Source organism: Monodon monoceros, unplaced genomic scaffold, assembly GCF_005190385.1.
Source record: "Monodon monoceros isolate NGI ecotype Baffin Bay Population unplaced genomic scaffold, NGI_Narwhal_1 Super_Scaffold_16, whole genome shotgun sequence".
Lineage (NCBI taxonomy): Eukaryota > Metazoa > Chordata > Mammalia > Artiodactyla > Monodontidae > Monodon > Monodon monoceros.
This window is the reverse complement of record NW_021703772.1, coordinates 42850350-42877795: the sequence shown is the minus strand read 5'-3', so window position 1 is coordinate 42877795 and position 27446 is coordinate 42850350. Positions and strand designations below refer to the sequence as shown.

General features: G+C 38.9%; 1 protein-coding gene across 4 annotated transcripts in view; it reads left to right on the top strand.

The window, feature by feature from the left end:
* MYO1B (myosin IB) overlaps positions 1-27446 on the top strand; it is a 187731-nt gene that overhangs the window by 146596 nt on the left and 13689 nt on the right. For 2 of the 4 annotated variants that reach the window (XM_029225226.1, XM_029225225.1), the window contains exons 14-25: positions 1958-2062; positions 4119-4181; positions 7524-7724; positions 8937-9163; positions 11721-11921; positions 13568-13661; positions 14510-14659; positions 18041-18109; positions 19378-19464; positions 21628-21714; positions 24924-24998; positions 26630-26764. In XM_029225226.1, the coding sequence (XP_029081059.1) occupies positions 1958-2062; positions 4119-4181; positions 7524-7724; positions 8937-9163; positions 11721-11921; positions 13568-13661; positions 14510-14659; positions 18041-18109; positions 19378-19464; positions 21628-21714; positions 24924-24998; positions 26630-26764 (1494 nt within the window). Of the gene's footprint in view, positions 1-1957; positions 2063-4118; positions 4182-7523; positions 7725-8936; positions 9164-11720; positions 11922-13567; positions 13662-14509; positions 14660-18040; positions 18110-19377; positions 19465-19730; positions 19818-21627; positions 21715-24923; positions 24999-26629; positions 26765-27446 lie in introns of all 4 variants that reach the window. The other 2 variants (XM_029225228.1, XM_029225227.1) reach the window with 2 other exon arrangements.

Below are 27446 nucleotides of genomic sequence, written 5' to 3'. Positions count from 1 at the left end.
CATAGTCCCGTTCTGGAAGCGTACCTCCAGCTATTCACAGCCATATACTGTGTCCGAGACACCAGTTGTTCTCCCCTCCCTTCTCCTCTTTAGTTGCCATTTGAAAATTTAGCATAATTTTGTCTAAATAGCTCCATAGGCACAGCCCTATTAAATAGCAGAAAGGATTTACTCCATGAATTTGTTTTCTAAAAAAAACCAAAGATCTCCTATAAGTCACTAAAATTTTAATTTTATTGATAAGTTTTAATTTGAGGTAGTAGCACTATATAGGGATATATTTTACCAAACTGAGAAAGCCAGACTTCCTCATAAAGAAATGGCCTTATACTGATTATAAGGCATCTACATCAGACTGACTTCAGCCTCTGGTCAAAATTGTGAAGCTCTGAGGATTGGAACACATGGTTTTTAAAACATAACATGAAAATGGGGACTGGGGAATGACCTTTGTGTCCAGGACTATATTTGTTGAACGTTTTGGTGATAAATGTGTGCCTTTTAAGTAAGAACCTTCAGGATTTAAAACAAAGAAAGAAACTTTTATCTTCGACTACATTTAACATTAAAAGATTAGTCACCGATAATGTATTTTATGTGTCATTTATGGTTTTGAGTTTAAAATTTCCCCGGATTAATTAGTTCACTAGTGATTAGAAATCCTCAGCCACCTTCCAGGAAGGCGTGTGGTGAGATGCTGCATCCTAGGTATCCTTTTACAGTTTGTCCTGGTTGCACCGAACTTGATTTTGAAAGATCAACTTTCAAAAAAGTCTTTGACTTTTGATTTCATCATTTATGGAAAGATTTGAAGGCAGCTGCTCTGTATTCACAGGGAGTGGCGAGCTTCTGCCGTTACAGGTGAACCCTCATGGCCAGTTAGGCCAGGACTGGCCACCTCAGTGGGAAAAGAGTCTGGTTTATCAGTGGTGGGGTCACCATCTCTCACTCCCACTGCCACACCATCTTCTCTCTCTGCAGAGAGGGGGATGGGGTGAAAATAACAAGTTTTATTGCTAGATCTACCTCTTTTTGGATGGTGTGGTTCTTGGTGAAGTATATTCATCCAATAGACCTGCATTTGTGCCCTCAATATGTACAGCAATACGTTAAGCCCTGCAGATCGTTCAGAAATGATGTAGGCATGGATCTTCACAGGCAATAACTCTGATATGGAGAAGACACTGCTGAGAATCATAAGAGTGATAAATGTGTGACCCTTCTGAGAGGAGAGAGTTTCTAGCTAGATGATTTTGATGTGCTGATTCCCTTGAGTCTGTATTTTGTGGGCACTTCATTCATTTAGTCAGCCAGTACATGCTGAGTGCTTGCTAGGTGCAAGGTGCTGCAGGCATGGGCTTCCATTGGTGAACAAGAGATGTATGGTCAACCCTTGCCCTTAAGAAATGTACAACCTAGAGAGACAGATAAATATGACACTAATCAATACATGTGAATGCACATGTACACGCATGTATACACATAGCATGATTTTTCAAAAGTGCTGGTATGTAAGTGTCAGAATGAGGGATCTGACCCTGGGTAGGGGAGTAAGAGGTCAGGTCAGAAAGACTTTCTTGAGCTCCAGAGTTGAGAATGGAAGATTGAGAACTTGGGTGACAGAGATGATGAATCTCACTGTTTCTTTGCTGATCCTCTAGGGGGAAATGTATTTCTTTCTCATTTTTTTTACCATGTTTGTGGGCTGCTTATTTGTCAACTAAAATTCTTCATTCTCCAAATAGTGTGTAACTTGTATATCCTTCATTCATTCACTTGACTCATGAATCGTTTCTTGGATGCCTGTGATGTGCCAGCCTCTGGCTGTGTGCTGGGCCGCAGTTAAGTCTGCAAGACCGTGTGTGGCGTTTCTTGTGGAGTGAGATGTTAGAGTGGCATTGTCATGGGAGTGCCAGTTGCTTGCTTTATAAGGCTGTCTTCATTTTTCTCCATATAGGACAACAGCTTTGAGCAGTTCATTATTAATTATTGTAATGAAAAGCTGCAACAAATCTTCATTGAGTTGACTCTTAAAGAAGAGCAGGAGGAATATATACGGGAGGTAATATTGAAAAAAAATTTTAAGTATTCCTTTACTCATAATACAAATTCTGGATTCAGAAGACTGTACAAACATGACCCTAAAATCAGATTTTTCAAAGTTTAGCCATATTGTACCTTTTAAAAATTTGTTTGGTATGACATCTAAGCTAACTGGGATTTTCTTTGCTGCTAGTGCCCAGGACAGTGCTCAGCACATAGTAGGTGCTCAGTGAACATCAGCTGACCAACTTGAGTCTCGCTGGATTCAAGTAGAGTGAAGTAAAATAATACCCTGTTAAAAAACTAGTCTGAGATGAATGGGCAAAAAAACAGCGGTGCATCCATACAAGGTTCTAGTACTCAGCAATAAGAAGGAGCAAACAGCTGATACACACAATAGCATGAAGGAATCTCAGATGCATTTTGCTAAATGAAAGAAGCCAGACTCAAAAGGCTACATATGTATGAGTCAATTTATATGTCATTCTACAAAAGTCAAAGCTATAGAGTCAAAGTGTCTAATAGTCAGTAGTGGCCAGAGAATAGGAGTGTGACTGCAAAGGGGGAGCACAAGGGAATTTTGGAGGCTGGCTGTGGTGGTGGTTACCTGATGCTGCGCATTTGCCAAAACCTAAGAGAACTGTATACCAAAGAAGTCAATTATCATCGTATATAAATTTGAAAATACTATTTCAGTATTTAACAATATTTTAATATTTTGTTCAATCTTGAAAAGCATTGATTTTTAAAAATTTTATAATAAAAACAGGTAACATTTGTTGAGTGCTTACTATATGCCAGGTATTATACTAGTGCTGTGGATGGATTATCTCACTGAATGTCGTTGGAAAATAATCAGAAGTAATATTTACAGAGTCCTTTCATCCTTAATTGTAAAACACGTACTTGGTTTTCACCCTTTCATTTTTTAAATAGCCAGTGTTTTTCTAAGTATAAATTTATTTATATCAGACAAAAAGGAGAATTTTTTTGTATATATAGTATTATATTTTTGTTTCCCTTTCATTTATTTGCTTTAATATTTTAGTAATATTACTTCCTTCTCTTCATTTTCTATAGTGTCATTTTAAGTCATTAAGGACACAGAATCCTCTTTTTTTGGCTTCTCAGTATAGATTTTTCTAATGTGATTATTATTCCCAGTGACTTAGTAAAATAACTCATCTACTCAAAAACTAAATCATGAATATTTCATCTTTCATTTGAAATGATTATCATGCTTTAGAAACATTTTATACTTGAATGGCACCTTTTGTAACATAAACATCCTAAAAGCCAGATTCATTCTCTTCCTGTCTTATCATCATAAAGAGAATGCGCAAACTTTGATCTGTAACTTAAAACAGTTTGTACAGATTGTCTAAAACACTTCTAAGAGTATATAGGAAGATCCTTAGTTTGCTGTATGGATTAACTTTCTTCCCCTTAGAAGAAAAATAAATGTTTACACTTATGGAGAGTGTAAGCAGATACAGAATGGTTACATTTGGCCTCCCAGATTTGGCTTTGTAGCTAGTGTTAGAACCAGTGGATAGGTTTTCATGTCTTTCCTTATGTTGAAAATACTTATCTTAGCACTGTTCTATTTTTACATTTGAAATAGTTAACGGCCCTACAATATGGGGTTGACTCTTAAAATTAATTTCTTCCTTGTGATTACAAATTAAGAACATAAAAATCTGGGGATCAAGTTCTGACTTATTTCCTTGTAAACATGTAAATATACGAAAAGTAATATTGACCCAAGGGCCTGTTGAATAAATGACCCGGGGCCAGCGAAGTGCATGGGAAATTGCCACGGATGGGAGGGTGGTAGGGGAGGCAGCCTCAGCACAGGTCAAGGGCGGTTGTTTCAGTCGGATCATGTCAGTGCTAGACTGCTGCATTATGAAAGTTTTGGGAACCGGAAGATGACATTTGCAGCACTGATTTTTATGAAGGAAATTTTCAGAGAGGAAGTGGAGTATAGTAAGATGGGCAAAGTCTTATGTTAGAGATGGTAGTGTTGTAGCATCATCATATGGGATTTGATTATGTTCTGTTTTCTTTTTCAGGACATAGAATGGACTCACATTGAGTACTTCAATAATGCTATCATTTGTGACCTAATAGAAAATGTGAGTATTAGGTACAGTTTCCCAAAGAAGTTCTTGGTAGTGTAATTCACTACTTACGAACGATCTCACTGCCTTCAGTGTTCAGCTTTTGTATTTTCACTATTTCAACACTTCAGAGAAATACAGAGTTCTGGAAACTTTATCATAACCTTAAGAACTCACACATGGTTCTCGAACACATACGTAGACAGCTGGACTTTTTGATACTTAGCCAGGTTCCCCCATGCTAATCCTGTTGCCGTATCACAGAGCCCATTCATGACGCTCAGATGCCGTGCCCTTAGGTGCACTATTCTTTCTTGTGTGCTGGGAACCCAGGTCCAATCCACAGCTCGTGGAAATATGAGCACTGATCAGAGGAGACTCAAAAAAAGAAGGTGTTTGCCAAGTCAAAATATCCATTTCATTTCTAAAATTCTAGCGACCTCTTAACATAGTATTCAGTGCTTACTATCAAAAAGATAATTGTTCGTGAGGATGTGGGGAAATATGGTAACCCTTGTGTACTGATGGTAGGAATGTAAATTGGTGCAATCGCTATAGAAATCGGTATAGAAAAAAAAAGAAAACAGTATAGAGGAGGTTCCTATAAAAAATTAAAATTAGATCTGTTATGTGACCCAACAATCCCACTCCTGGGTATATATCCAAAAGAAACAGAATCAGGATCTCAAAGAGATATCTTCACTCCCACGTTCACTGCAGCTTTATTCACAATAACCAAGATAGGGAAACCACCTAAGCGTCCGTCTACAGATGAATGGATAAAGAAGATGTGATGTATATATACAATGGAATATTGTTCAGCCATGAGAAGGAAGGAAATCCTGCCATTTGTGACAACAAAGATGGACTTTGAGGGCATTATGTTAAGTGAAATATGTCAGAGAAAGACAAATACTGTATGATATCACTTATATGTAGAATCTTAAAAAAAACAAACTCAGAAACAGAATAAAATGAATAGTGGTTGCCAGGGGCTAAAGTTTGGGGGAAATGGGGAGATGTAGGCCAAAGGGTACAAACTTCCACTTGAAAGATGAGTGAGTTCTGGGCTTTAATGTACAGTGTGGAGATTATAGTTAGCAATACTGTGTTATATATTATATACTTGAAAGTGGTTAAGAAGTAGGTCTTAAATGTTCTCACCACAAAAAAGAAATGGTAATTACGTGACGTGATAGAGGTGACTAACACTATGGTAGTGTATCAAATCCACATGTTGTATACCTTAAACTTGCACAGTATTTTATGTCAATTATATCTCAGTAAAGCTGGAAAAATTTTCTTAAAAAGTAACAACGACAACAAAACTCCATGCTGTTCAAGTAAAAATAAAGGAGGATAAAGGGACCATCTCAGGAGCCAAGTTAAGTAGGATCCCAGGAGTGGCTTGTATGGACCATAGATTGCTTCAGGGATGTGAGAGATGGTGTGTGTGTGACTTGACAGGTGCCAAGGGCCGTGGGATTTTTCAGGTTACAAATTATGTACGTGAAAAGGCTTAAAGTGTGAAAAATTACTGCATAATTTTTAGTAACCTTTCTGAACCTAAGATTTTTGTTTTTACATCATATTTATCATGTAGTTTATCATGAGCGAATTGATTGCAAGAAGACTGATTTGTGTGTAAAAGCTTAGTCTTACTAAGTCTTCCTGGCCTTAATAACAAAGTAGTTTGAAACAATGCATAAACTTTATTTTCTACAGTCTTTTTAGCTATCAGTGTAGGTGAGTGCTGTGCTTCAGCAATAGAATCACAGGCTCCAAATGTCCAGCAAATCATTTTCTCTTCATCTTTAACAAGACGTTTTGGATATTATTAATTAGCCAGTATCTTATCCCTCAGTATTCAAGATATTCTTGAAAGCCACATCTTTGATTAAATTGAACTTTTAAAAAAATATTCTGAAGCATTACTATTTTTCAATTAAAAAATAAACTTTGTTTTGAAAAATGTAAACAGTGTTGGACTGTGAACACTAATATTCCACCTAAGCAACTTAAAACTCTAGTCTAAAATTTAGAAAATCAGTGGATTTCATGAAAATTTTTTCTGGTAAATTTTGTGACCAAAGTAGTTTGCTGGGGAGGTTTTAACTTTCAGAAGTCGTGACTATCATGTTTTTCTTCGTAAAGGTAACATTGCACTTAATTATTTACCTTTAAGAAGGGAGAAAAAAAAAAAAACAGTGGTAATACACTTAATTTAACTAGATTATCTCAGCCAAAAATCCCCTTGCATATATGATTGAAGAAACTCATGTTCACGTAGGAGCCTGGATACATAAAGGAAATGTTTCCTTCCAGTATCGCCTAACAATAATGTTTACTCCGGGGATGTTATGAACACACTTGACTCCTGAGAATCTACACTTCCCCCAGATTTTGTGTGGAATGAATAAGTGCTGGTCAGAGGATGTCATGGCCTTGTAAGGAGAAGGGGAGAGGAGCCAAGGGGGACTTTGCCCTGGCGGAAGCGGGTGGGGCTCATGGTCAGTGGATTGTTCTCTGTGGAATGGAGATGTGTGGGCCTGTAGGGGCAATCAAAGGAACAACAGCCTTTATTAAGCAAAGTAGAAGTTTCCTGATTTTTGATTCACTTTAGCTGGGCTGACTGCTCTTGGGGTAAATATGATCACAGGGTCTGAATACCCAACAAACGAATTCTCACCCATGTTTAACATCCATTTCGAAATTTTATATGGAAGGAGAATTTTATTCTAAACAGATATTCTTGAAACACAGCTTGATTGCATTGATCGTTAAAAGCAGCCTCCCGAATCACACCACTTTTTTTCCCCAAGAAAATAAACTTTATTTTGAACACAGGAACAATTTGGAAACATCTGAAACCAATTTCCTTCTCGAGCTGTGAGTCAAATAATGGCCTTAAGAGACTATACTTTGTGATTTATGACCACGTTATATAAGGAGAGAGTATTGTCACATTAGTTTCTGACTTTTAGATTTGTTTATGAATCTTTGAGGTCTGACTTGCCTTTTGCTAAACAACATGAATTTCAGTTATCAACCCGATAAGGTGGCTGAGGTGACACCTAAGTCCTGTTTCGCCGTCGGGGAGGCATCGTGGGCTGCGGTGGAGCGGGGAGACTCATGCAGACACTCCCTCCCTCCCCACCCCCCAGAGCACCTGGGACCCCGCTGGAAGAGGGCTGATTTCTGTGGGGGGCGTTTTGTTACTTGTTTTGATTCTCTGCTCTTTGTTGTGCCTGAACGGAATTTTCTTGTGACTAAGTCGATTGTGTTTAATGGCATAATTAGGAATAATTATTAATACAGCGAGGAAGGAAGGAAACCCTTTTATCTCCTTTCACCCAGAACACAAACGGAATCCTGGCCATGCTGGATGAGGAGTGCCTGAGGCCAGGCACGGTCACCGACGAGACCTTCTTGGAAAAGCTGAACCAAGTGTGCGCCACCCACCAGCACTTTGAGAGCAGGATGAGCAAGTGTTCCCGGTTCCTCAACGACACGTCCCTGCCTCACAGCTGCTTCAGGATCCAGCATTACGCCGGCAAGGTGCGGGAGCCCGGGCCCCCCTGGAGGACCCCGAGCCTCAGCCTCAGAGATGGCGTTCTGACCAGCGCCAGCTCCAGAGGATAAATGGAGCTGCTGAAAGCATAGAGTCAGTAAATGTTCAGTGGGAATAGAATCTGGACCATGTTGAGCAAAATCTTACTAATACTGAGAGCTGAAAGGAAAGCCAGTGGACTTAATGAAAGAGTTCAAGTATATATTAAAAATCGATTTTATTATTTTCAGGCTCTGAAAGCTAGCCTATAAAAAAGATCTATCGACACTGATAAAAGATTTGCCAGTAAAAAATTAGCATTCACTAAAGACTTACAGTAACACCATTGTAAAGCAATTATACTCCAATAAAGATGTTAAAAAAAAAAAAGACTTACAGTAAGGTTTTAAAAGCACCAACCATTTAGCAAAATAATGAATTCTCAGATTGAATTTTGAATCGACACTGGAGAAAACATCTACTTTTTTTAAAAAAAAGCATTTATTAATTTGGTTAGTATTTGGGGTAATTAATTTTATGTCATCAACTATATAAAGATAATATTAAAAACAATTGGGACAATAGATTGATTTTGGGGGTCCTGAATGATTATTGATTGGAGTTAATACCTCCTTTCTTACAAATAAGCTTGCAAACTTCAAAGGGGAAAAAATCTGATTATGGCTTTTGTAAAAATGAAGTATATAGTAGCTTTTCCTTTAATTTCAAAATGCTGGAACTTGGTACTTCATTTTTTTTCACTAGCCCATGTTATTAAAAGATACTTTCCTGGTCAGTTTCTCTGCTGGTTTAGGATGTCTATGAAAATATCTGTGTTATCTCAATTTCCCCCTGTCTCCTTTTAAACACACTAGAATTGGCACATGTAAACTAAAAAATACAAGTAAAACCTCAAAAATATGCTTGAACACCAAAAAAACCCTAAAATCCTTTGAAAATGTTATAATAACATTTTTGGAGTTTATTCTTGCAAATCCTGAAGGGTAATAGAATTTATTTTGAACTCTTCTGTGACTTAGACAGATGGAATTTAAACTTGGAGGCTAATTTGGTATTAGAGTGTGACTAACTTGTTGGAGATTCTTTGATGGAGAAAGAAGAGGCTGTGGTATAGATAGTCTCGGGATATTTTTAACAGTTGTTTGATGTTCTGGCGTGCAGTTTGTCAGCCACTGAGTCCCATGTGCTGCTGCTCATAGGTGCTGTACCAAGTGGAAGGATTTGTGGATAAGAACAACGACCTTCTCTATAGAGACCTGTCCCAAGCCATGTGGAAGGCCGGCCATGCCCTCATCAAGTCTTTGTTCCCCGAAGGGAACCCTGCCAAGATCAACCTAAAAAGGCCTCCTACAGCCGGCTCACAGTTCAAGGCATCGGTGGCCACTCTGATGAAAAACCTACAGACCAAGAATCCAAACTACATTAGGTATTTCTGGCACATAAAATTCTTTGACCATTCGATTATGAAGGCACTCTCAAGGAAGATCATTTTACCTGTTTGCTTAAATCTGAGCGTAACCCAAGGAGAGGATAACTAAAGTACTTAGGGGTCAAATAATACGGTGTCTTGGGTTTGCTTAAAAAATACTCCAGTGGCCTCAAAATAGGGAATTTTAAAAAGGGAAAAGAAAAAATTGTGGCGGGGGATGGGAATAGATACTTAATGAAATTGGGTTGTTGGCACATAGGAGTTCTCAACTTTCTGGGTTTTTTGGGGTTTTTTTTAATGACAAGTTAAGAAACAAAATGTAAATTTTTTTCTGGTAAGCGTTTTGCATAAACTGTTTTGGTGGATTCATTTTGGATTGTCATATTGACTTGGAGCATTGAAGCAACTGGGGCTTCAGTTGCAGGTCTGGTGTGAGGAAGTATGTGCCTCTTTCTTCCCTGTGAGAGTTATAGACCCAGAGAAAGTAATGATTTCTGAAACAATCTAAATAATTTTTTCAAAACAATAGAAAGAACTCCTTAAAAAGCATCTGGTCTCTCTCTCTCTCTCTTTTTTTTTTTTTTTTGCTTCTAGGGCATCTTAGTTCTCAAAATTCAGTAAAGACCAACTAGGATTAGAGTTTGTGATGTGTATATTTGGTGAACTAGGTAATAGAAGGTGTGTATCTGATGGGTCAGATTTCATGTGGCAGGTGCACACCCACATATACCTTCTACAGTTGTCTTTGAAAATTCAGTTATGAGGAAGTTAGAGTGAAGAACATTTTTGTGTTTAACTTGTTGACCTAGTATTTATATTCATAACAAATGTAAATAGGTAAAATCCCCTGGTTTGATTGCAAACAGGTTAGAACATATATTAGGTTAAGGATCCTAGTTTCAAAAAAAATTAACCAAGAAACTTTGTGTGATCAGTTGCTTTTGTTATTCTCATTTGAGTAAACTTTTTTTTTTTAGCCTTAAGATTCTATTTTACTGAGGTATAATTTGCGTGGAGTGATATGTACAGATCCTAGGTGAATGGCTCCATTGTTTTTTCGCCATTGTATACACTTTGGTAACCACCACTCAGGTCAAAACATGGAACATTCCCGTCACCCCAGAAAGTTCCTTTATTCCCCTTCCCTTTCAGTGGTTTTAATGTATCTCTAAGAAGTCTTAATTAATAAACTCCAAAGTTGTGAATATATTATTATATATATATTTTTAGAGTCTTTACAGTTTCAGATTTATTTTAAGGTCTATTTTTTCCATATATTTATCCTGTTGTTTTGGCACTACATATTGAAAAGAAAAAAAATCTCCATTTTCATTCATTTGCCCTGATGCCTTTATCGAAAATCAATTGAATGTATGTGTAGGAGTCTAGATCCAAACTCACTAGTTTGTTCCATTGATCTGTTTGTCCTTAAGCCAAGAAGTAGACCTTACTTTTCTAAATGTAAAAGAAAAACCATAAAAACACCAAGGTCAAACTAGGTAAGATTTAGTTGTCCATATATTACATGTATGTGTGGAATTTGACAGTTGAAGTGAGGCAGACATAACCGTAAATGTTTAACAATATATTAATTAGGATATAGAGATTGCTCCAACAAGATCTGGAAATAATAGGGGCTTAAACAAGATTGACAGTTATTTCTCATGTACTTCTAAGTGTATAGACTCCAGTGCTAATAGAGCAACGCCTTCTATGTTGTGGCTCTGCAGTTGCCAGGGTATTTCCTCTTATCTATATAGTCAAAGATAGCTCTCCACCATGTCAACATTCCTGCCAGCATTTAGCAGAAGAGCAAAGGGAGAACAAGTCCCTTCCTTCTAAGGACACACTGGAAATAGCAAACATGACTTATGCTCTGGCTAGAATTTTGATCACATAGCCACACCTACTTGCAAAGGAAGCTGGGAAATGTAGTCTTTCCTTGGGCAGCAAAGTGCCCTATTGAAAAGGAGGGAGATAATAAGGATTTAGCGAGACAGCAGTGTTTTAACCTTTTCATTGAGGTATGTAATGTATGTACAATACAATAGAGTATATAAATCTTAATTGTACAGGTTGTTGAATTTTTACCTATGTATACACCTGTATAGCCTCATCCAAGCCAAGATATAAAACAAGTCTATCAACCCAGAAGGTTCCCTTGTGCCCTTTCCCTGTCGATCTCCACCTACCTCTCCCCAGAGGTAAAGCAACACTGAGTTCTCACTAGGAATTAGTTTTTCTAGAACTTCATATAAATGGAATCAAAATATGTACTCTTTTACATCAGACTTCTTTCATTAAACAGAATGTCAGTGATATTTACCCATGTTATTTTATGTATTATTCTTTTTTATTGCTATATCTGCAGTGTAGTTATCTTAAGGTTTTTGTAAAATGATTTGAAATAATTTCAAAAGAAATGACTAGTTTTTCCAAGAATAATAAATAATTGTCTCACCATGAAATAATTATATATGACGCTTTGTAAAACATGGACAGATAAATCCGTAAGAGAAGGAGTTTAAAACCTAAAATTTGTGTAATCTTTTAGGTGTATCAAACCGAATGATAAAAAGGCAGCACACATCTTCAACGAGGGTCTAGTATGTCATCAGGTCAGGTATCTGGGTCTTTTGGAGAATGTCCGCGTGAGGAGAGCAGGCTACGCCTTCAGGCAGGCCTATGAACCTTGCTTAGAAAGATACAAAATGCTTTGTAAACAAACATGGCCTCATTGGAAAGGACCAGCAAGGTAAGACATTCATTGATCATATTTAATTATGAAGTTCTAAAGCATACAGATACCATGTTGTTTTCTTCACGTGCTGTTTAGGCAAAACAATTTTATGAAAAGTTGGCTGTAACCTCTGTTTTGGACCATCTTCCAGCAGGATACCACTTTGTGCTAATTCTTATTAATTATAGAAGTCTTGGTTTTCTTTAAGGTTTAAACACGGCTTATCAAATCCACATTTGGAACTTGTATGTCAATAAAACTTCTAAACTATGTCGTGGCAAGTTAGCAGGAGGAGAATTTGTAATTGATAGGTATATTTGTGTAGACTCATACAAGGGTAGAGCTACAGGCATCTTGGATCACTGCTCTCAGCTCTTCAGGGGTTTATTTCTGGGGAATAAGTGAATTCCAGAGAGAGTGAATGAAGGGTGGGGGGGTCCCACTCTTTGACCAAGTCTGTACCAACCGAGAAATAGATACAGGAGCAGATAGGGTTCACAGTGTCAGTGTTATTGTGAACAAAGCTGGATTGGAGAATATGGCAGAACTTGGGGCCATGTGGCGTCCAGCTCATCTGCCCTAAATTGCACTCATCCATCCAGTCACAGACAGAGTGCTGGACCACTGCAGACTCATCCCATGGAGCAGCCCCTGTGAGCTCTACATGCAGAGAGAACTTGTGTGCTGGCAGGGGGGCTGCTGCAGAAGAGAAACCAGGCCTTGCCTGTGCAGTGACCTTTCTTCTGCTCTCACCAGTCCCAGAAGTTGCCCCTTTTCTGCAGGCCACAAAAGCTCTCCCAGCTCCTACAGCAGGGCAAACATGCCTGTTTTATGGGGATTTTTCTTTCACTATACTGGTGTTGACTCCACATTGTCAGTGGACCTGGCCTTTCACAGGAAAATCAGTAGGATTAGACACTTCACTGTGTATTACAAGAAGATAAACTCCAGACATATGGTGTGGTCCCTGATGCATAATTCAATACCCAAATAATGTAGGGTCTGGGTACTATTTCATTTCCCACTGCTAATTTCCAGGGTATTATGGTCAGCATCTACTATAATACACAGAACAAGGATTCACTCCTAGCCTGGCATCCAGTCCACAGGTTGGTGGGACGAAGTTTAGTACTAAAGACTGACGTTAAATCCACGGTCCAGGATGGAGAGGTCAGAGTCAAGTCCAGGCCTTGCTCCCACCCTGTGTTCTTTTGCATCCCATTGGCCTGGCACTTAGCACTCTTGGGACCTGCCCACAATCTGAGTAGCAGGAGCAGTGTTTAAAATGTTTGCAAGAAGTAACTGAGTGGGTACAAAATAGATGTGAGTTTCTTGCATACCCTTCTGGCCCTGGTTGGTCCATTGTTACAAGTATATTTGATCACTTCTGCTAATGAAATCAAGAAATTGTCTTTAATACCATATTTTCTTAGAATACGTAGTTCTAAACCCAAAATGCTTTTTGAGCATTTACTAGATTTGGTTAAATTTGTGGAATTCACTCTGGAAATTCTTCGATGGAAGGATGCTTACTGAAAGATCATTTATACTTGGAATTGAAGGTATTTTTTTATACTGCTGAGAACCTAATATCATGTTTTAAGATAAGATAGCCTACTTTTGTAACTCAGAAAATTTGTTGTTTTTATTTATTTTTATAGAGCTGGCGTGGAGGTTTTGTTTAATGAATTGGAGATTCCTGTGGAAGAGTACTCCTTTGGTAGATCAAAGATATTCATTCGAAACCCAAGAACAGTATGTAATCGAAACGTTACACTCTGAATTTGTGTTATAATCATATGGGCAAATTCTTAAAGGATATTTAACTTTATAATGTTACCCAAGATGCTACCACGAATGTCACATTTTTGTGTTTTTCTGCAAATGTCCAAAGGGGTGGCTTAATAAGGGATAATGGAAGAACATTTGTATTTTTTATGAAACACCAAAACTTTTGAGCTGATAGATTGTACAGCATTTAAGAAATCATAAAGAAAATGGTATTACAATAAAACCTCCCTAACTCGTAAAAATTGGAGGTTACTTCAGTCTGTATTTGCAATATCTGAATTATACAGTAATTTTAGGAAAGACAGCCCTGCTATTCAGAGGTACACGAAGGCACCCACATTAAAAATTTTTTTAAGTTAAAAAGAACACTTAAAATTCTACTTAGTGAAGAACTCCATTGGAGCCTTTTTATAACTGAATAGACTAGCATGAGGTATAATTTACATAGCAGTTTACTGGAAATTTGGAGAATTAGGAAAGTGTTCAAATCGTCTGAGAGAGACCTTGCCGTCACCTCCCTTCCAATAATTTCATCCTCACAGATAGTGTGAAGGTACATCTAGAGCTCAGTTCAGCCCTTACATGATTCGTCATAAATTCTAAAGCACTGTACTCTAAATTGTGTATCTTGCGTGAATTCATCCCAATAGTTTTCTTCTGGACTACTATTCATAATATCTGTAATTAAGTTATTTTTTTTTTCCTCAATGTGATTCACTCCAACATTGTGACATTTTATTTCCTGAGAATGATGTTCACATATGCCACGAGTTTTGGGTGGAAATTTGATAAATCCATCTATTATTTATTAGTTATTCAAATTAGAAGACCTGAGGAAGCAGCGTCTTGAGGACCTGGCCACTCTCATTCAGAAGATTTATCGGGGGTGGAAATGTCGCACACACTTCCTGCTGATGAGAAAAAGCCAAATCGTGATTGCTGCCTGGTACAGGAGATACGCGGTGAGAGCCCCTGACATTTTTTTGAGCTGTAATCACGATGCTTTTTTTTGCAAATATTTGTTACGTACTTAACTGTGTAGGTATTTTTTTTTACATACTTCATCCTCCGAATGACCTCGTGAAATGGGTGCTTTTCTGGTCCCTTTTTTAAAGCTGAGAAAACTAAGTCATTGAGCTGTTAAGTAACAGCTCCTATGAGGCAGGGATGGGGTTTGAATCCAGGACAACGTCAAAGCTCTAGTTTATCCTGCTGTCTTCCACTGATGGAGGTACATGTAGTGGGAGATCTACATCTTGAATTTGGTTATCAGATTGGAAGAGATAATGTCATTTAACCCTTTGAGTATAGTAGGGTCAATTTTCCCAAATAATTGGCTGTTTTCCATTTATTGTAGGAATACTGAAAATGGCTTTAATTCCAGAAAGCTTATGCCACATTTTAGTAGAATTCTGGGTTTGGGTTAAAGGGTTGGATCTCCTTTAGTCCTCAGATATCTGGCCCTTTGGGAAAAGACTCCAAAATAAAGTATTTAATTGGTATGGAATTTCTTTGGGGAATTTTCTTTCTCACTCAATTATAGATGTTTCATTGGAGGCATAACAGGTTTGAGGGGAACCTGAAAGTTTACCTCTAGGCTAGCTTGAACTTGGCATTGCGTTCTCACAAAATGAATTTTAATGATAAGAGCACTGCTTCCAAACACATTTTCATTCTCTGCTTTTTCACTAGAGAGTGAGTTGGAAAATGAATTAAAATTGCAATCAAATCTCCTTTAGGGTGTTCTTCCTCTTTTTCAGCTGTAGAGGAGTTTTGCTTTAAGGGTGTGTATAATCAGGACATAATTTATGCTGACCTGTTCTCATGTAATACATTTTAGTGTATAATTTCCAAGTTTTAGAAATTAATGAGTTACTTAAATGAAAAGTAAGGAAAAATTATGTGATCTTTAAAAGAATATCTTTAAAATTGCTTCCTCAAGTTAAAAGAGTGTAACCAACAGTACAAGTGTTAAAGTATGACCCTAGCCAGTGGGTTCATTAACATGTATCCTGCAAAGGCCCAGAAGACTGTTGTCACCAACCTGGCTGCACATAGCAGTGGTACTTGGCCCTTCGGCAGACTCATAATGCTCTGTTTCCTGTTTGCCTGAGAAAGGGAGGACCCACAAATAGGCAGTCCTCAAGGAACCCCTTTTATTATTTCTTATTTTGAGATCATTAAGAAAAACCAAGTTTTGAAGCATCCTGAATTCATCTGTATTGAATTCTACCAATAGTTTTGAAACCCTTATTCTGCCAGGCTCAGGGGATAGCAAGGTGAACCAAACAACCTGATTCCTGACCTCATACAGTTCATGGCTAGTGAGGGACAATATGCATTTAAGCAAATAAATAGAACAATGACAGATTTTAGAGTAAGTGCTAGGAAGGAAATAGAGAACTGAGATAAAGAGTAATGGGGAGACTGGAGATTAGATAGGGTGGTCAAGGAAGACCTTCTGGAAGGGGCCATTTCATCAGAAGGATGAGGAGAAAAGTCAAGGAACCAAAAATAGCAAGTGCTGTTTCCACCCTCCCTCCCAATAAGGAGCTTTTGTATCTCGAGATTTTTAAAAAGTCACCATATGTATCATTAATTTGTGATTCTGAGAGTTAGAATGATAAATAATAGCCCAAACTTTAGAGGAAGTATTAATTTTGCTCTAGTGTTATTTCTGTTTTCGAATTTGAACTACAGGCAAACCTCAGAGACTTTGTGGGTTTGGTCCTAGACCTCTCCAGTAAAGCAAACATTGCAATAAAGCGAGTCACACAAATCTTTTGGTTTCCCAGTGCACATGAAAGTCATGTTTACGCTATACTGTAATCCGTTAGGTGTGCAATAGCATTATATCTTTAAAAAAAATGTACATACCTTAATTAAAAAATATTTCGTTGCTAAAAAATGCTAACCATCATTTGACAACGCAGGGTTGCCACAAACCTTCAATTTGTAAAAAAAAAAAAAAAAAAACCCGCAATATCTACAAAGTACAGTAAAACAAGGTATGCTTGTAAATGCCTCCACCAGTTAACTACAGTTATCCAAGCCAGTGATTTTCCCTTGACCAAATAACTCCAAGATTTTCCGAATGACCATTTTCGGTTACTACTTATCTTAAAATCCATATTCTGTGATATTTCATGGCTCCTTGAGGTGACTTTTAAAGACAGTTATTTTCAAGCCATGTAGGAATTTTAAAAGAAGACATTGAGGTACCAAATGAATGTCAGAAGTGATGGTCGGATATTGTAGGTACAGTTTAGCCCCTACAGCCGTAGACTATCACTCTGTGTGGAATCTTAGAGATTTTCCAGCTCCTCAGTTGACTGATGAAGAGACTGAGGCCCAAAGAAGGTGGTGACTTGTACAGGGTCCCAGGGTTCTCTTTGCCTTTCTCTCTGGCACCCTCTTTTGTTCTGCTGCTCATTTTCTCTGAGCTTCCGGAACATAGCCTAGAGTCCTGGGAGCATCTGTTCCCCCTCAGAGAAAGGGGGCTGGGCACTCTGCCATTTCCAGGGTCTGAGTCACAGCCTGGCTTCAGTATTTTGTTTGAAAAGCTGTGAAATTTCATCACAAATGCCCACGTTGTAGTGAATATTCCCCGCTAAATACAGTAAGCGCTCACTTCTCTAGGGATAGTGTTCTAGCAGCCTCCACTCTCCAAGGCATTGGCCCTGGAAGTAAGGGCCTCTGGGCCTCTAGCTTGCCGAGCCGACTCTTGGGAAGATCTCCCTGGGTCTTCCTTAACCTTCCCCACCTGGAAATAACCTCTGCTGTAGTTGAACATCCTCACGGTTCTATTGAAGGGCTCTATGGCGAGTAGGAGCTCAATAAATAAAGTTTAGTCGATGGATAGGAGTTGACTTAAATTTGTTAGCTGATTTCCCAGCTTGAGGCAGTAAAAGCAGCAAACCTAAAAGGAACTGGAGACGTTAGAGGCTGACCCAGTGAGTAGCACACTGAGAAATGGCACCAAGAAGAGAGAAGGCTTAGGAGCAGATGCAGAGCTCAACGTGTATTCATTCATGTGTGTTCACTGGGTATCTGCTATGTGCTCGACGTTGTATTATAACAGCATGACACAAAGAACAGATGTTAATAATGGTGGGTCCTGAGTCATTTCGAAATTAATTGTATTTACCGTCCTTGAAGCAAACTTTGGATTAATCATAATAATTTTGGATTGTTGGATATTTTGATTTCTGTACTTATTGGTTCCTGGAAAGAATATGGGTGATCGAGAGTTCATTGCACTAAGTGAGCAAATTCTCTTTCTCAGTGTGCATGTTATGGATATGTAAATAGAATTGCTGATATCTTCCCCTTTCATCCTACAGCAACAAAAGAGGTATCAACAGATAAAGAGCTCTACCTTGGTAATTCAGTCTTATATCCGGGGTTGGAAGGTGAGTTTAAAAGAAGTGATCCTTATTTATGTAAGGTTTTCATGTTCTTTACAAAGGATGATGTCTCTGGGCTCACCCTGCAGGGGAGGGTTCCTCATCTCCTGCCTACCCTGTAAACAGTCAGATGGAAAAAATAAATATTATGGGCCAAGCTCCGGCCCTACAACATGTCTTGGCTGCTTCCTGCTTTCTTTTCAAGAGCTTTGTTCTCTGAGCAGGAAGTCCTTGAAATAATACCGTACATGATTTCAATATCCTCTTGCCCCCTGTTTGCGAGGGAAGCTGTAGCACAAAAGGCTGTCTCACACTGTTGCCTCCATACCTGTGAGCCCTGCCATACCTCAGCACCCCAGCACAATGCCTTCCATACCTTCCCTGTGACCATCTTGCAGGCTGCCCCATCATGATTGAAAGATCCTAAGCTCTGGCTGTCCTAGTGCACCCACCACCTGGTTCTGGGTCCTTCCTGCCAAAGTGTGATTCAGAGTCAGCACACTATAGCCCACAAGCCAGATCTTGGTTCAGGAGTCCTGCCGTTCCCATTGCCCTTTGTCTAGGCCTGTGGGCAGCCCAGGTGCTTAGTGGTTGTCCCACAGCAATTGCCAAATACAAGTCTGGTGTGCTCAGAGTAAGTGAGATTGCTGCACACAGGTTTTCCTTTGACCTACTACCGAGTCCTGGGTCCAGGCGCCCAGTCTAGAGACTTCAGAGGCAGAACTGAGGGTTCGCCTCCAAACCGGCTGTCCTCCTGGCCCCCACTAAATCATTTTCAAGCAACTGCTGGAAAGAAGCCACTAGTACTGAACCAGTGAGATAATTTTATTTTATAGCAATTTTTTAGCCATCTCTTTTGAAAAAAAAGTACAGCTACAGTTCCTTCCAGACAATAATAATAAAAGTGATCAAGTGGATTTTGGTGGATCATTGGAGATCCACTGACCACCTTCTGAGAACTGTTCCTTCCATCTGCCGTGTCCAGTTTGTATTGCTGTGGTCAGATTTTTTCCTGTCACGTGTCAGGGCGTGGGAGGCTGCTGTCTATCTGAGTGGGGCTACACTGTCATGCTTGATAATGTCTTCATTTACCGCCTTCTCATGGTCCATTTTGGGCTAATAAAGCAACCTTCCCTTTTCCTTTCTTTAAGCTACTGATTTTTCCCTTGAGAAGGGGGATTATGACTATCTCTTCAGGTGGTTTTTTTCAAGTCACTATGGATATAGTTTTTTGGTGTTAATTTTCTATCTTTCTGGGTCATTCTGTGCTTTAGGCCCGAAAAATCCTGAGGGAACTGAAGCATCAGAAGCGCTGTGAGGAAGCAGCCACCACCATTGCAGCGTATTGGCATGGTACCCAGGTAGGCCAGAGATGCCCAGGAAGGCAGCAGGTCAGGAGTGATGTGTGGAGCAACGGACCCTCCCATTCGGGATTCACTGGCTTAAGCTCCTGAGCACGTGTTTGCCTCTTGCTCTTTCCAACGTTTCGGTGTGGGGTGGTGGCACACGCTTTTGTGTTTACTGTTTGATGGTGACCGGTGTCTCTCTTCCTCTTTCTCCATTGGGAATCAGCAGTAACCTTTCTTGCCTTAAACTTTTCTGTAACTCCTTTTCAAATGCATCACAGGCGCGAAGGGAACTGAGCCGGCTGAAGGCGGAGGCTAGGAATAAACATGCTATTGCAGTTATTTGGGCTTACTGGCTTGGATCTAAGGTACTTGAAATGCACATCCCATCACTCCCATCCTGGAATCCGCAATAATCAATCCATATCTCTAGCATCTCAGGGGATGAAGACCCATGGTTAACAGTGGCTCACACTGGTGCATGTCCTAGTAGCCACATTTAATAACCCTGGAGATGTTTGTGCCAAGAGAGCACGTTAGGAAGCAAGCATGCGTAGGCAAAAAAGACTAATTAATTGCTTACTAATGAGGTACTATCATAGTTGCTCTTTTTTTAAAACTCTCGAGTAACATGCATGTTTAGTTTTGGGGGGGGTTGTTTGTTTTTTACCCCCCTAATATATCCTGGCAGTTTTCTGAAGGTGTTTTTGTGCGCTATGGGGGCATGATGGGAATGTTAAAGTTTGGGTTTCGATTGGTCTCCCGCAACATGTTAATAATAGAAACACCTTTAACGCATGCTCGACAAAAATATTAATCCATGAATGAAATTGTTTTTTAGGCTCACTGTGGTAGCTGTTGATTATTATAAGCAAAATATTATATGTGAAAAGAAATATCATCTGTGATTTAGCAGAAAGCTCTGTTCATGCAAAGCTAGCTGTAATTGCCCCTGAAGAATCCCAGGAATTTCGGCATCAGCTGTTTGTGATCAGAAACAAAGGCCTCCTGAAATACTCTCACTAATCCCCAGGCAGAGTCGTGGGCTCTGTGAACGTTTCACATATCCCAAGGGAGGGAGCACTTTAGATGTTTTTGTTACTTAGAAAATCAAAGATCATCTCTGCTAAACATGTGTATCCCAGTTAGAAACTCAAATATCATTACCGTCCTATGTTTTTAAGTCTACCTTGTCAACATTATAAACCCGTCTTGTGAGAAAAATGAGAAAAGTCAACATTTGCATGTATAAAGGTGTTAACTTGCCACAAACTAACCAAAGTTGTTCATTTGTGTCCTCCCCTGAAAATCTGTGTGGAACAGACTAGTTCCCTTTTATAAACTGAGGGAGCTGTCTTAGCAGAGGCAGAGGGACTCCTAGACAATTACTCTGGGCTTTCTCCACTGAATGAGAGAAATCCATTTCCCAGCCTGAGTACTGTAATGTAATGAAACCTTAGTGCCTGTCTGTTCCTGTCTTTTAAAATAACATGCCTCAGATTAATTTTTCCCTAAGATTGATTTAAACCTACGAGTTATTTCACTTTTTTAATCTTGCTTCCATATATTTCACTGTTTAGGGCCTTACCTAATATTGAATTTTGATACATGCTACTTCTAATTTTCCAACTGGAAAAAATTGGGGGTTTTGTTGTTTTTGTTCGAAACTTCAGAGAGGCAACCTTTATTCCTTCCAGTTTTCTAAATGGTTGTTCACAAGAGTTATCTTTTTATACATCCAAATGCATGAACTCAGGAATTCACAGCCTCTTTAGCCCCGTGGGCTGGCAGCAAAGGGAAGTCTATGTAAATCCTTAGGTGCCCCTCACAGATCTAAGGCTTTGATGAGGGAGGGGAGTGAGAGAGTGTGGAGAAGGGAGTGAAGAGGGAGAGAGAACAGGGGAGAGAAAAGAAACAGAATGGAAGTAAGGGGGAGGGCAGGGGAGTGCTTCCCTCAGGTACCCTCCTCTGGGACAGAGTCTCAATGCACCGAAAATACAAGGGACTACGCTAGCCTGACACTGATGCTTTGGGTTTAAATGATTGTGCACCATTTCTCTTTCATTCTGAAATCCTGATACATAAATTGGCTCTTCTGTTTGGTGGGGTGTCTTTTTCTGGTCATTTGTGCTGTCTGCATTGGGCTGTCTCTTTTATTTACCATCTAAAACATTCTAGGCTCGAAGGGAATTGAAACGCTTGAAGGAGGAGGCTAGGCGTAAGCATGCAGTTGCTGTCATTTGGGCTTACTGGCTTGGACTGAAGGTACTTCCTCAACCTCTTCTTTCTGTCCACGGTGAACTCAGTGAAGCCTAGCACCTACTAACTCTGACCAGACGATTGATTATGCTTGCTCATGGTCTGCACAGTCTTTTACAATGTCATCTTGCCTAATTTGATTTCCTTTTGAGAACAATCCTGTACACCAAAATTTTCTGATTTTATTGCATTGTCTTTCTTTAAATAATAAGTTAAAAGTAATAGCATATTACTTTAAATAGTGATGTAGCATATTTTATTCTTTGTTATCCAAGTTCTGTTTAATGTTCTCTTTATGAGATGAAGATTGTTTTTCATTTATGAGACAGAGTTACAGCAGTTGAGCTTAGAAGCTGACCAACCATTGCAGTGACCAGCCTGAGGATATTGGGCTTTTGTTTCCCTTTACCCATCTGTTCTGTCCCATTGACGGCTCTTGGAGCAGAGCTTTCTTAAAAGTGCCCATCGTTCTAATTGTTCAGCATAGAAACGAAAGGGTTTTGCATAAATATACAGATTTTGACAAATAAGACCAGCAGTAGATCATTCAGGTTAAAGAGAACTTTAGATTCAAATGCCCTCTAATTTAGGGCCGGGTTTATTTTAAAGCAATACTTCCTACTTGAGGTAAGCTTGCATGTTAGCGAATATGACTCTGAGCTCTGGAAAACCTTGAGAACGACCTTTAGGCAATATAAGGATTTTGTCTTCCTAATATTCAGTAACTCCTCACTGTAGGGAGCCATCCATATTGTCATTTGGGGATAATTAGGCCTTTTTTTGACATTTCCTCTTTGTTATCTTTACTATAATACTATAATTCATTTTTTTTAAATATTTGAATATTCTCCAGGAAACCATTGACTCTGAACCTGAACTGTTTTAGCAGTATCTGTAAACTCTGCTTTGAACAATCTGCGTTTTTCCCTGAAAGTTTAGCCTATAAACTTTTAGTAAATTAACTTTTTTATTATAATGAATATTTATCAAGTAATTGTTGAGGTAATTAAGAAGTAACTTAAATATGAATTTAAGATGTTCTATTTCAAGAATTCTGAACAAGTTCTGTTACTACTTTTTTAAAGTTAAAACGGAGGATTTTATTTCCCATTTTATTCACATTCTAATTTGCATTCTAATTTTCATAAAAGGAAGGAACAAACAACATTGAGTCAGGATTTTTACTCTCTATAATGATTTCTACCAGCAACATCATGTTTATCTTCAGTTTTCTGGATTTAACTAATTGCATATGATTTAAAAAGTACTTTTAGGTTAAGAGTGTATGCTAGCATCCTATAAACCAAATTCAGTTCACAGGTGAATACTGTTTTAGCTGAAGTTAACTGGGCTTACTCTATAGACATAACTGTCTTTTTTTTTTCCAGTTTCCACAAAACAGGAGTATTTTAATGTTACCATTATTGTTATAAGATTAAACATCTTTGAAGTCCAAGAATGTAATAATTTTGTGTTTTTTTTTAAAAATAAGTATGTTGATATGAACAGTAACTTTGCCCTTTTAAATGATTTGATTCTTGTGGAATTGATTACAAAGTTCAGTGGATCCTTTTTAAGACCCCGGGGCCCATGAAGGGAACCCATTCTATATGCCAGCATGTTGTCACCAGGCCTCTTCTTTGTGTAGCTGTTTTTCAGGCGAAAGGGCCTGTCCTGTGAGTATCAAAAAGAATGTTGCATTGAGCTCAGTTACAATGAAATTCAAGTAAATATAGGACTTCTAGTATATTTCTAAGGATATGTTTTCATGAAACTCACTTTAACTTCTCTGCTTTTGTACACTCTTACAATTTCAGGGGCTAATTAATAGGTATCATTTTTCTTCTTGTTCCTTCTAACCTTGTAAGTGAGATTTGAAATAGTTATAGACAACTCCATGGCTAAAAGAGAAATGATAATCAGTAACATAAGATATGAATTAAAGGAAGAACTGCCTATGTGGTGTATGGGAGAATTTTTAACCCTTAATAATCCACAGATGTAGAGAATAGGTCTGGTGCTCAAATGTCCAGAGGGACCAGGGAGGTCCCATGGATGAGGGAAGTAGCAGATGGAAGGTAGGGTAGGAACGGCAGGCCTCCTGCGGGCCTCCTGTGGTTTGGAGGTTACAGCTCTCTTCCAAAGGCAGCAATGGCTGCTCTGGTCCACTCAGTCCTTGTCACGTGGGAATAGGACTCACTGTTGCTAGATCTTAGAAAATTGTAAGAGAAACCTGCAGCCTGAATTCCTGTGTGAAGGTCTTAATTTTAAAATGTGCATATAAAACATTTTTCGACAAACAATTTGGTTACTAGTTTGCTAGTTTACGTAAAGCCCCTAATGTAGAAATATTTTGAACATGTGCAGTTGAACCCAGAAAGCTAAAGATATAAGAAAAACATACATAATGTCTGAATTATTCAAGTAGGCTAATATTTTGCTAAATTCTAACTCTCCCATTTATAACTGAATGATGATAAACATTTTAAACGTTTTCCCCCTCAGTTTCCAAATTTAGCTATCATTCATTCATTTAGCAAACACCTCAGTTATTTTATTTGTTAGACACTAGTATACAAGGTAAATACGACAATATAGCAAGGAAGAAATGGTGAACTAAAACTGTAATATGAGGTCTTAAGTGCTGTGATTAGTATTAGTAGACAGTTTGATGGGAATAGGGGTAAGAGAAAAAGTAATGCAATTAAATGGGAGATAATGATCATTCAATAGCTTCCTTTTAAATTCTTATTTTTAGTCACATTCACTTCTCAGTATGCAGTACTAAAGTCCTGTCTTCATATGCAAGGCTTTTGGAAACTGCCATATATTTCTTCAGGCATTTTTTTGCCTTCTAAGAACAATTTGAAGTGAAAATTACCTTATATAATTTTTTCTGGAATGTATTTTGATTTGCGTAGGGTTTGCAGCTATGCCTATAAAGCGTTTCTCATCAGATTGTCAGGCTCTTTAAAAACTAGTTAAGAGGATTAAAAACATCAAAACACTCTGGTATTATCTTGCATCTCTGAATTTCTTTTTCTCCAATTTAAAACCTACTGTCTCAGTATGCTTCAATTATTTTACTGTATCCAGAAAGACACTCATAAATTTACTTGTTCCATCTATGTTCGATTTTAATAGAGGTGTTATCACCTTTATGGGCATCTGCTGGCCGCGCATTAACCTCTGTATTCTGCTGCTTCTTTTTAAAGGTCCGCAGGGAGTACAGGAAATTCTTCAGAGCCAATGCTGGAAAGAAAATTTATGAATTTACACTTCAGAGAATTGTAAGTTTATACTTTACATATGGCTAATTAGCATTATTGCATTAACTAGTTAATAGCACCAACTCAGTAATATGTGACTTGTTTGGTAACAATTAAATCATAACTGTGCCACTGAGAGTTTGTGACCTTTTTTATCATCGGTTCTAAAATTCAAGTAGAATTGTGTCAGAAAGAGGCCTGTACGTGATTAATCAAATATTCTTCTTCTTTGACAGAGAGAACATACTTCGGGGAAAGTGAACCCAAGAAAGCCAGGTGTCTTAGTTCAGGCTGCTATAACAAAAATGCCATAGACTGTGTGCCTTAAACAATAAACATTTATTTCTCACAGTACTGGAGGCTGGACAGCCCAAGATCAGGGTGCCAGCATGGACTGGTTCTGGTGAGGGCCTCTTCCTGGTCTCCTCACATGACAAAGAGAAGGAGAAGCTAACTCTTTTCCTGTCTCTTCTTCTAAGGGCACTAATCCCACCTAGGAAGCTCTGCCCTTATGACCTCCTCTCAACCTCATTACCTCCCCAAGGCCCCACCTCCTAACACTATCCCTTTGGGGGTTAGGGTTTCAGCATAGGAATTTGAGGGGAATGCCAAGAGCTTGCCCTGCTAAACTGCCACGAGCCGCTGCAAAGTAAGGTTGGCAAACAAGCTAGTGGGTGGAGGGGTGAGGGAGAGCAAGGCTATGCCCCTGTCCCGGGATGGATTCTAAAGTTCCCTTCCATCTTTCCAAAAAGGAGTAGATGTAGTGGTGAAGAGCGCAAACTCTGGAGACAGCTTGCTCCACCACTCACAGATTTGCGAGCCTCATTTTGTCATCTGTAAAATGGGGATAATAATAGCATTAAACTTGTAGAGGTATGGTAAGGATTAAGATGAAGTAACACTATAACGCTCCCACAGTGCCTGGCCCATGTTAAGTGCTCTAGAGCAGGGGTCCCCGACGCCCAGGCTGCCGACCGGTACTGGTCTGAGGCCTGTTATGAACCGAGCTGCACAGCAGGAGGTGAGGATCAGGCAAGCAAGCAAAACTTCATCTGCCGCTCCCCATGGCTTACATTACTGCCTGAATCATCCCCCTCCTCCATGGAAGAACAGTCTTCCACAAAACCAGTCCCTGGTGCCAAAAAGCTTGGCGACCGCTGCTCTAGAGCAGTGCTGTCCAATAGAACTTTCTGCAGTGACAAAAATGTTCTGTATCTTTGCTGTCCAGTAGAGTAGCCACTGGCCACATGTGGCTAGTGAGCAGTTGAAATGTAACTAGTGTGACTGATGAACTGGATTTTTAATTTTTTTAATTACTTAAAATTTAAGTATAAATAACCACCTGTGCCTAGTGGCTACCTGTTAAAACACTGCAGCTCTCTAATGTTGACCGGTATTAGTATTAATGTTAATATTAAAATTAGTATGCGCGTTAGTATTCTTCCTTTCTCTTAACCATTTGGTGGAGCTCAGATTTCTCCAACCAATGCGAAGAGTGGAATAGAGACTTTCCAGAAGCGTTACAAAGTCTTATGGACTAAAACTTGGTAAATTCCACTAAAGACTGGTTTCTTTGAGTCTGGTTTATGTCAAACAGTGTTTTTTTCTGGTGTATTTTACTCATCTGGTATTTTCTGTCAAACCCAACACAGGTGCAAAAATACTTCTTGGAAATGAAAAATAAGGTGCCTTCCTTATCTCCGATAGATAAGAATTGGCCATCAAGACCTTACCTATTCTTGGATTCTACTCACAAGGAGCTAAAAAGGATTTTCCACTTGTGGAGGGTAAAAATTGTCTTGCTATGTTTTTTCAGAGACTTCTTTTCGTATATTTTGAGTGTTACGTAAAAGCAGACTCTTCCTCTAGCCTCAAGGAGAATTGAGGAAGTTGGTGTTTTTGAAGCAGGCAGCGTGCTTGGCTTTCTGTGAGAATTCCTAGAGCCCCAGGTGCTCCTGTGACATCTTCTCTCATCCGTGGTTGGGAAGGAAAGAGCAAGGCTGCATTGTCTTTCCCGTCCAGATTCCAGTTGCTTTCAAGTAGTTGAGTTTTTTGGTTTTGTTTTCCTCTTTAGTTGAAGAAATATTTGCTGGAGGTAGAAGTAATAAAATTTGAACATCTTCATGTGAGTAGTAAAGTCTCGAAAATTGTATGAGTTTACTTTCTATGAAGACATACATAGACACACATGAGAACACACACATTTTAATGGACTGGGGGGAAGAAGCTCTAAAGTCACCCAAAGGACATTAAAGAGATTAAAATTTCCATACCTGAGTGAAAGGGAAGCTGAAAATCTACTTGATTTGGCCTTATATTTTGGCTCACTTAATTTTGTATGAGAGCATAACATGTAATTTAGGTGGTGCTATGTGTGGAATACATGGGGTACTTTTACAGAGGTTGACTTCATTTCAGTAACTTAGTTGATATATGGAATGCTAAATATATGTCATTCAGATAGAATGG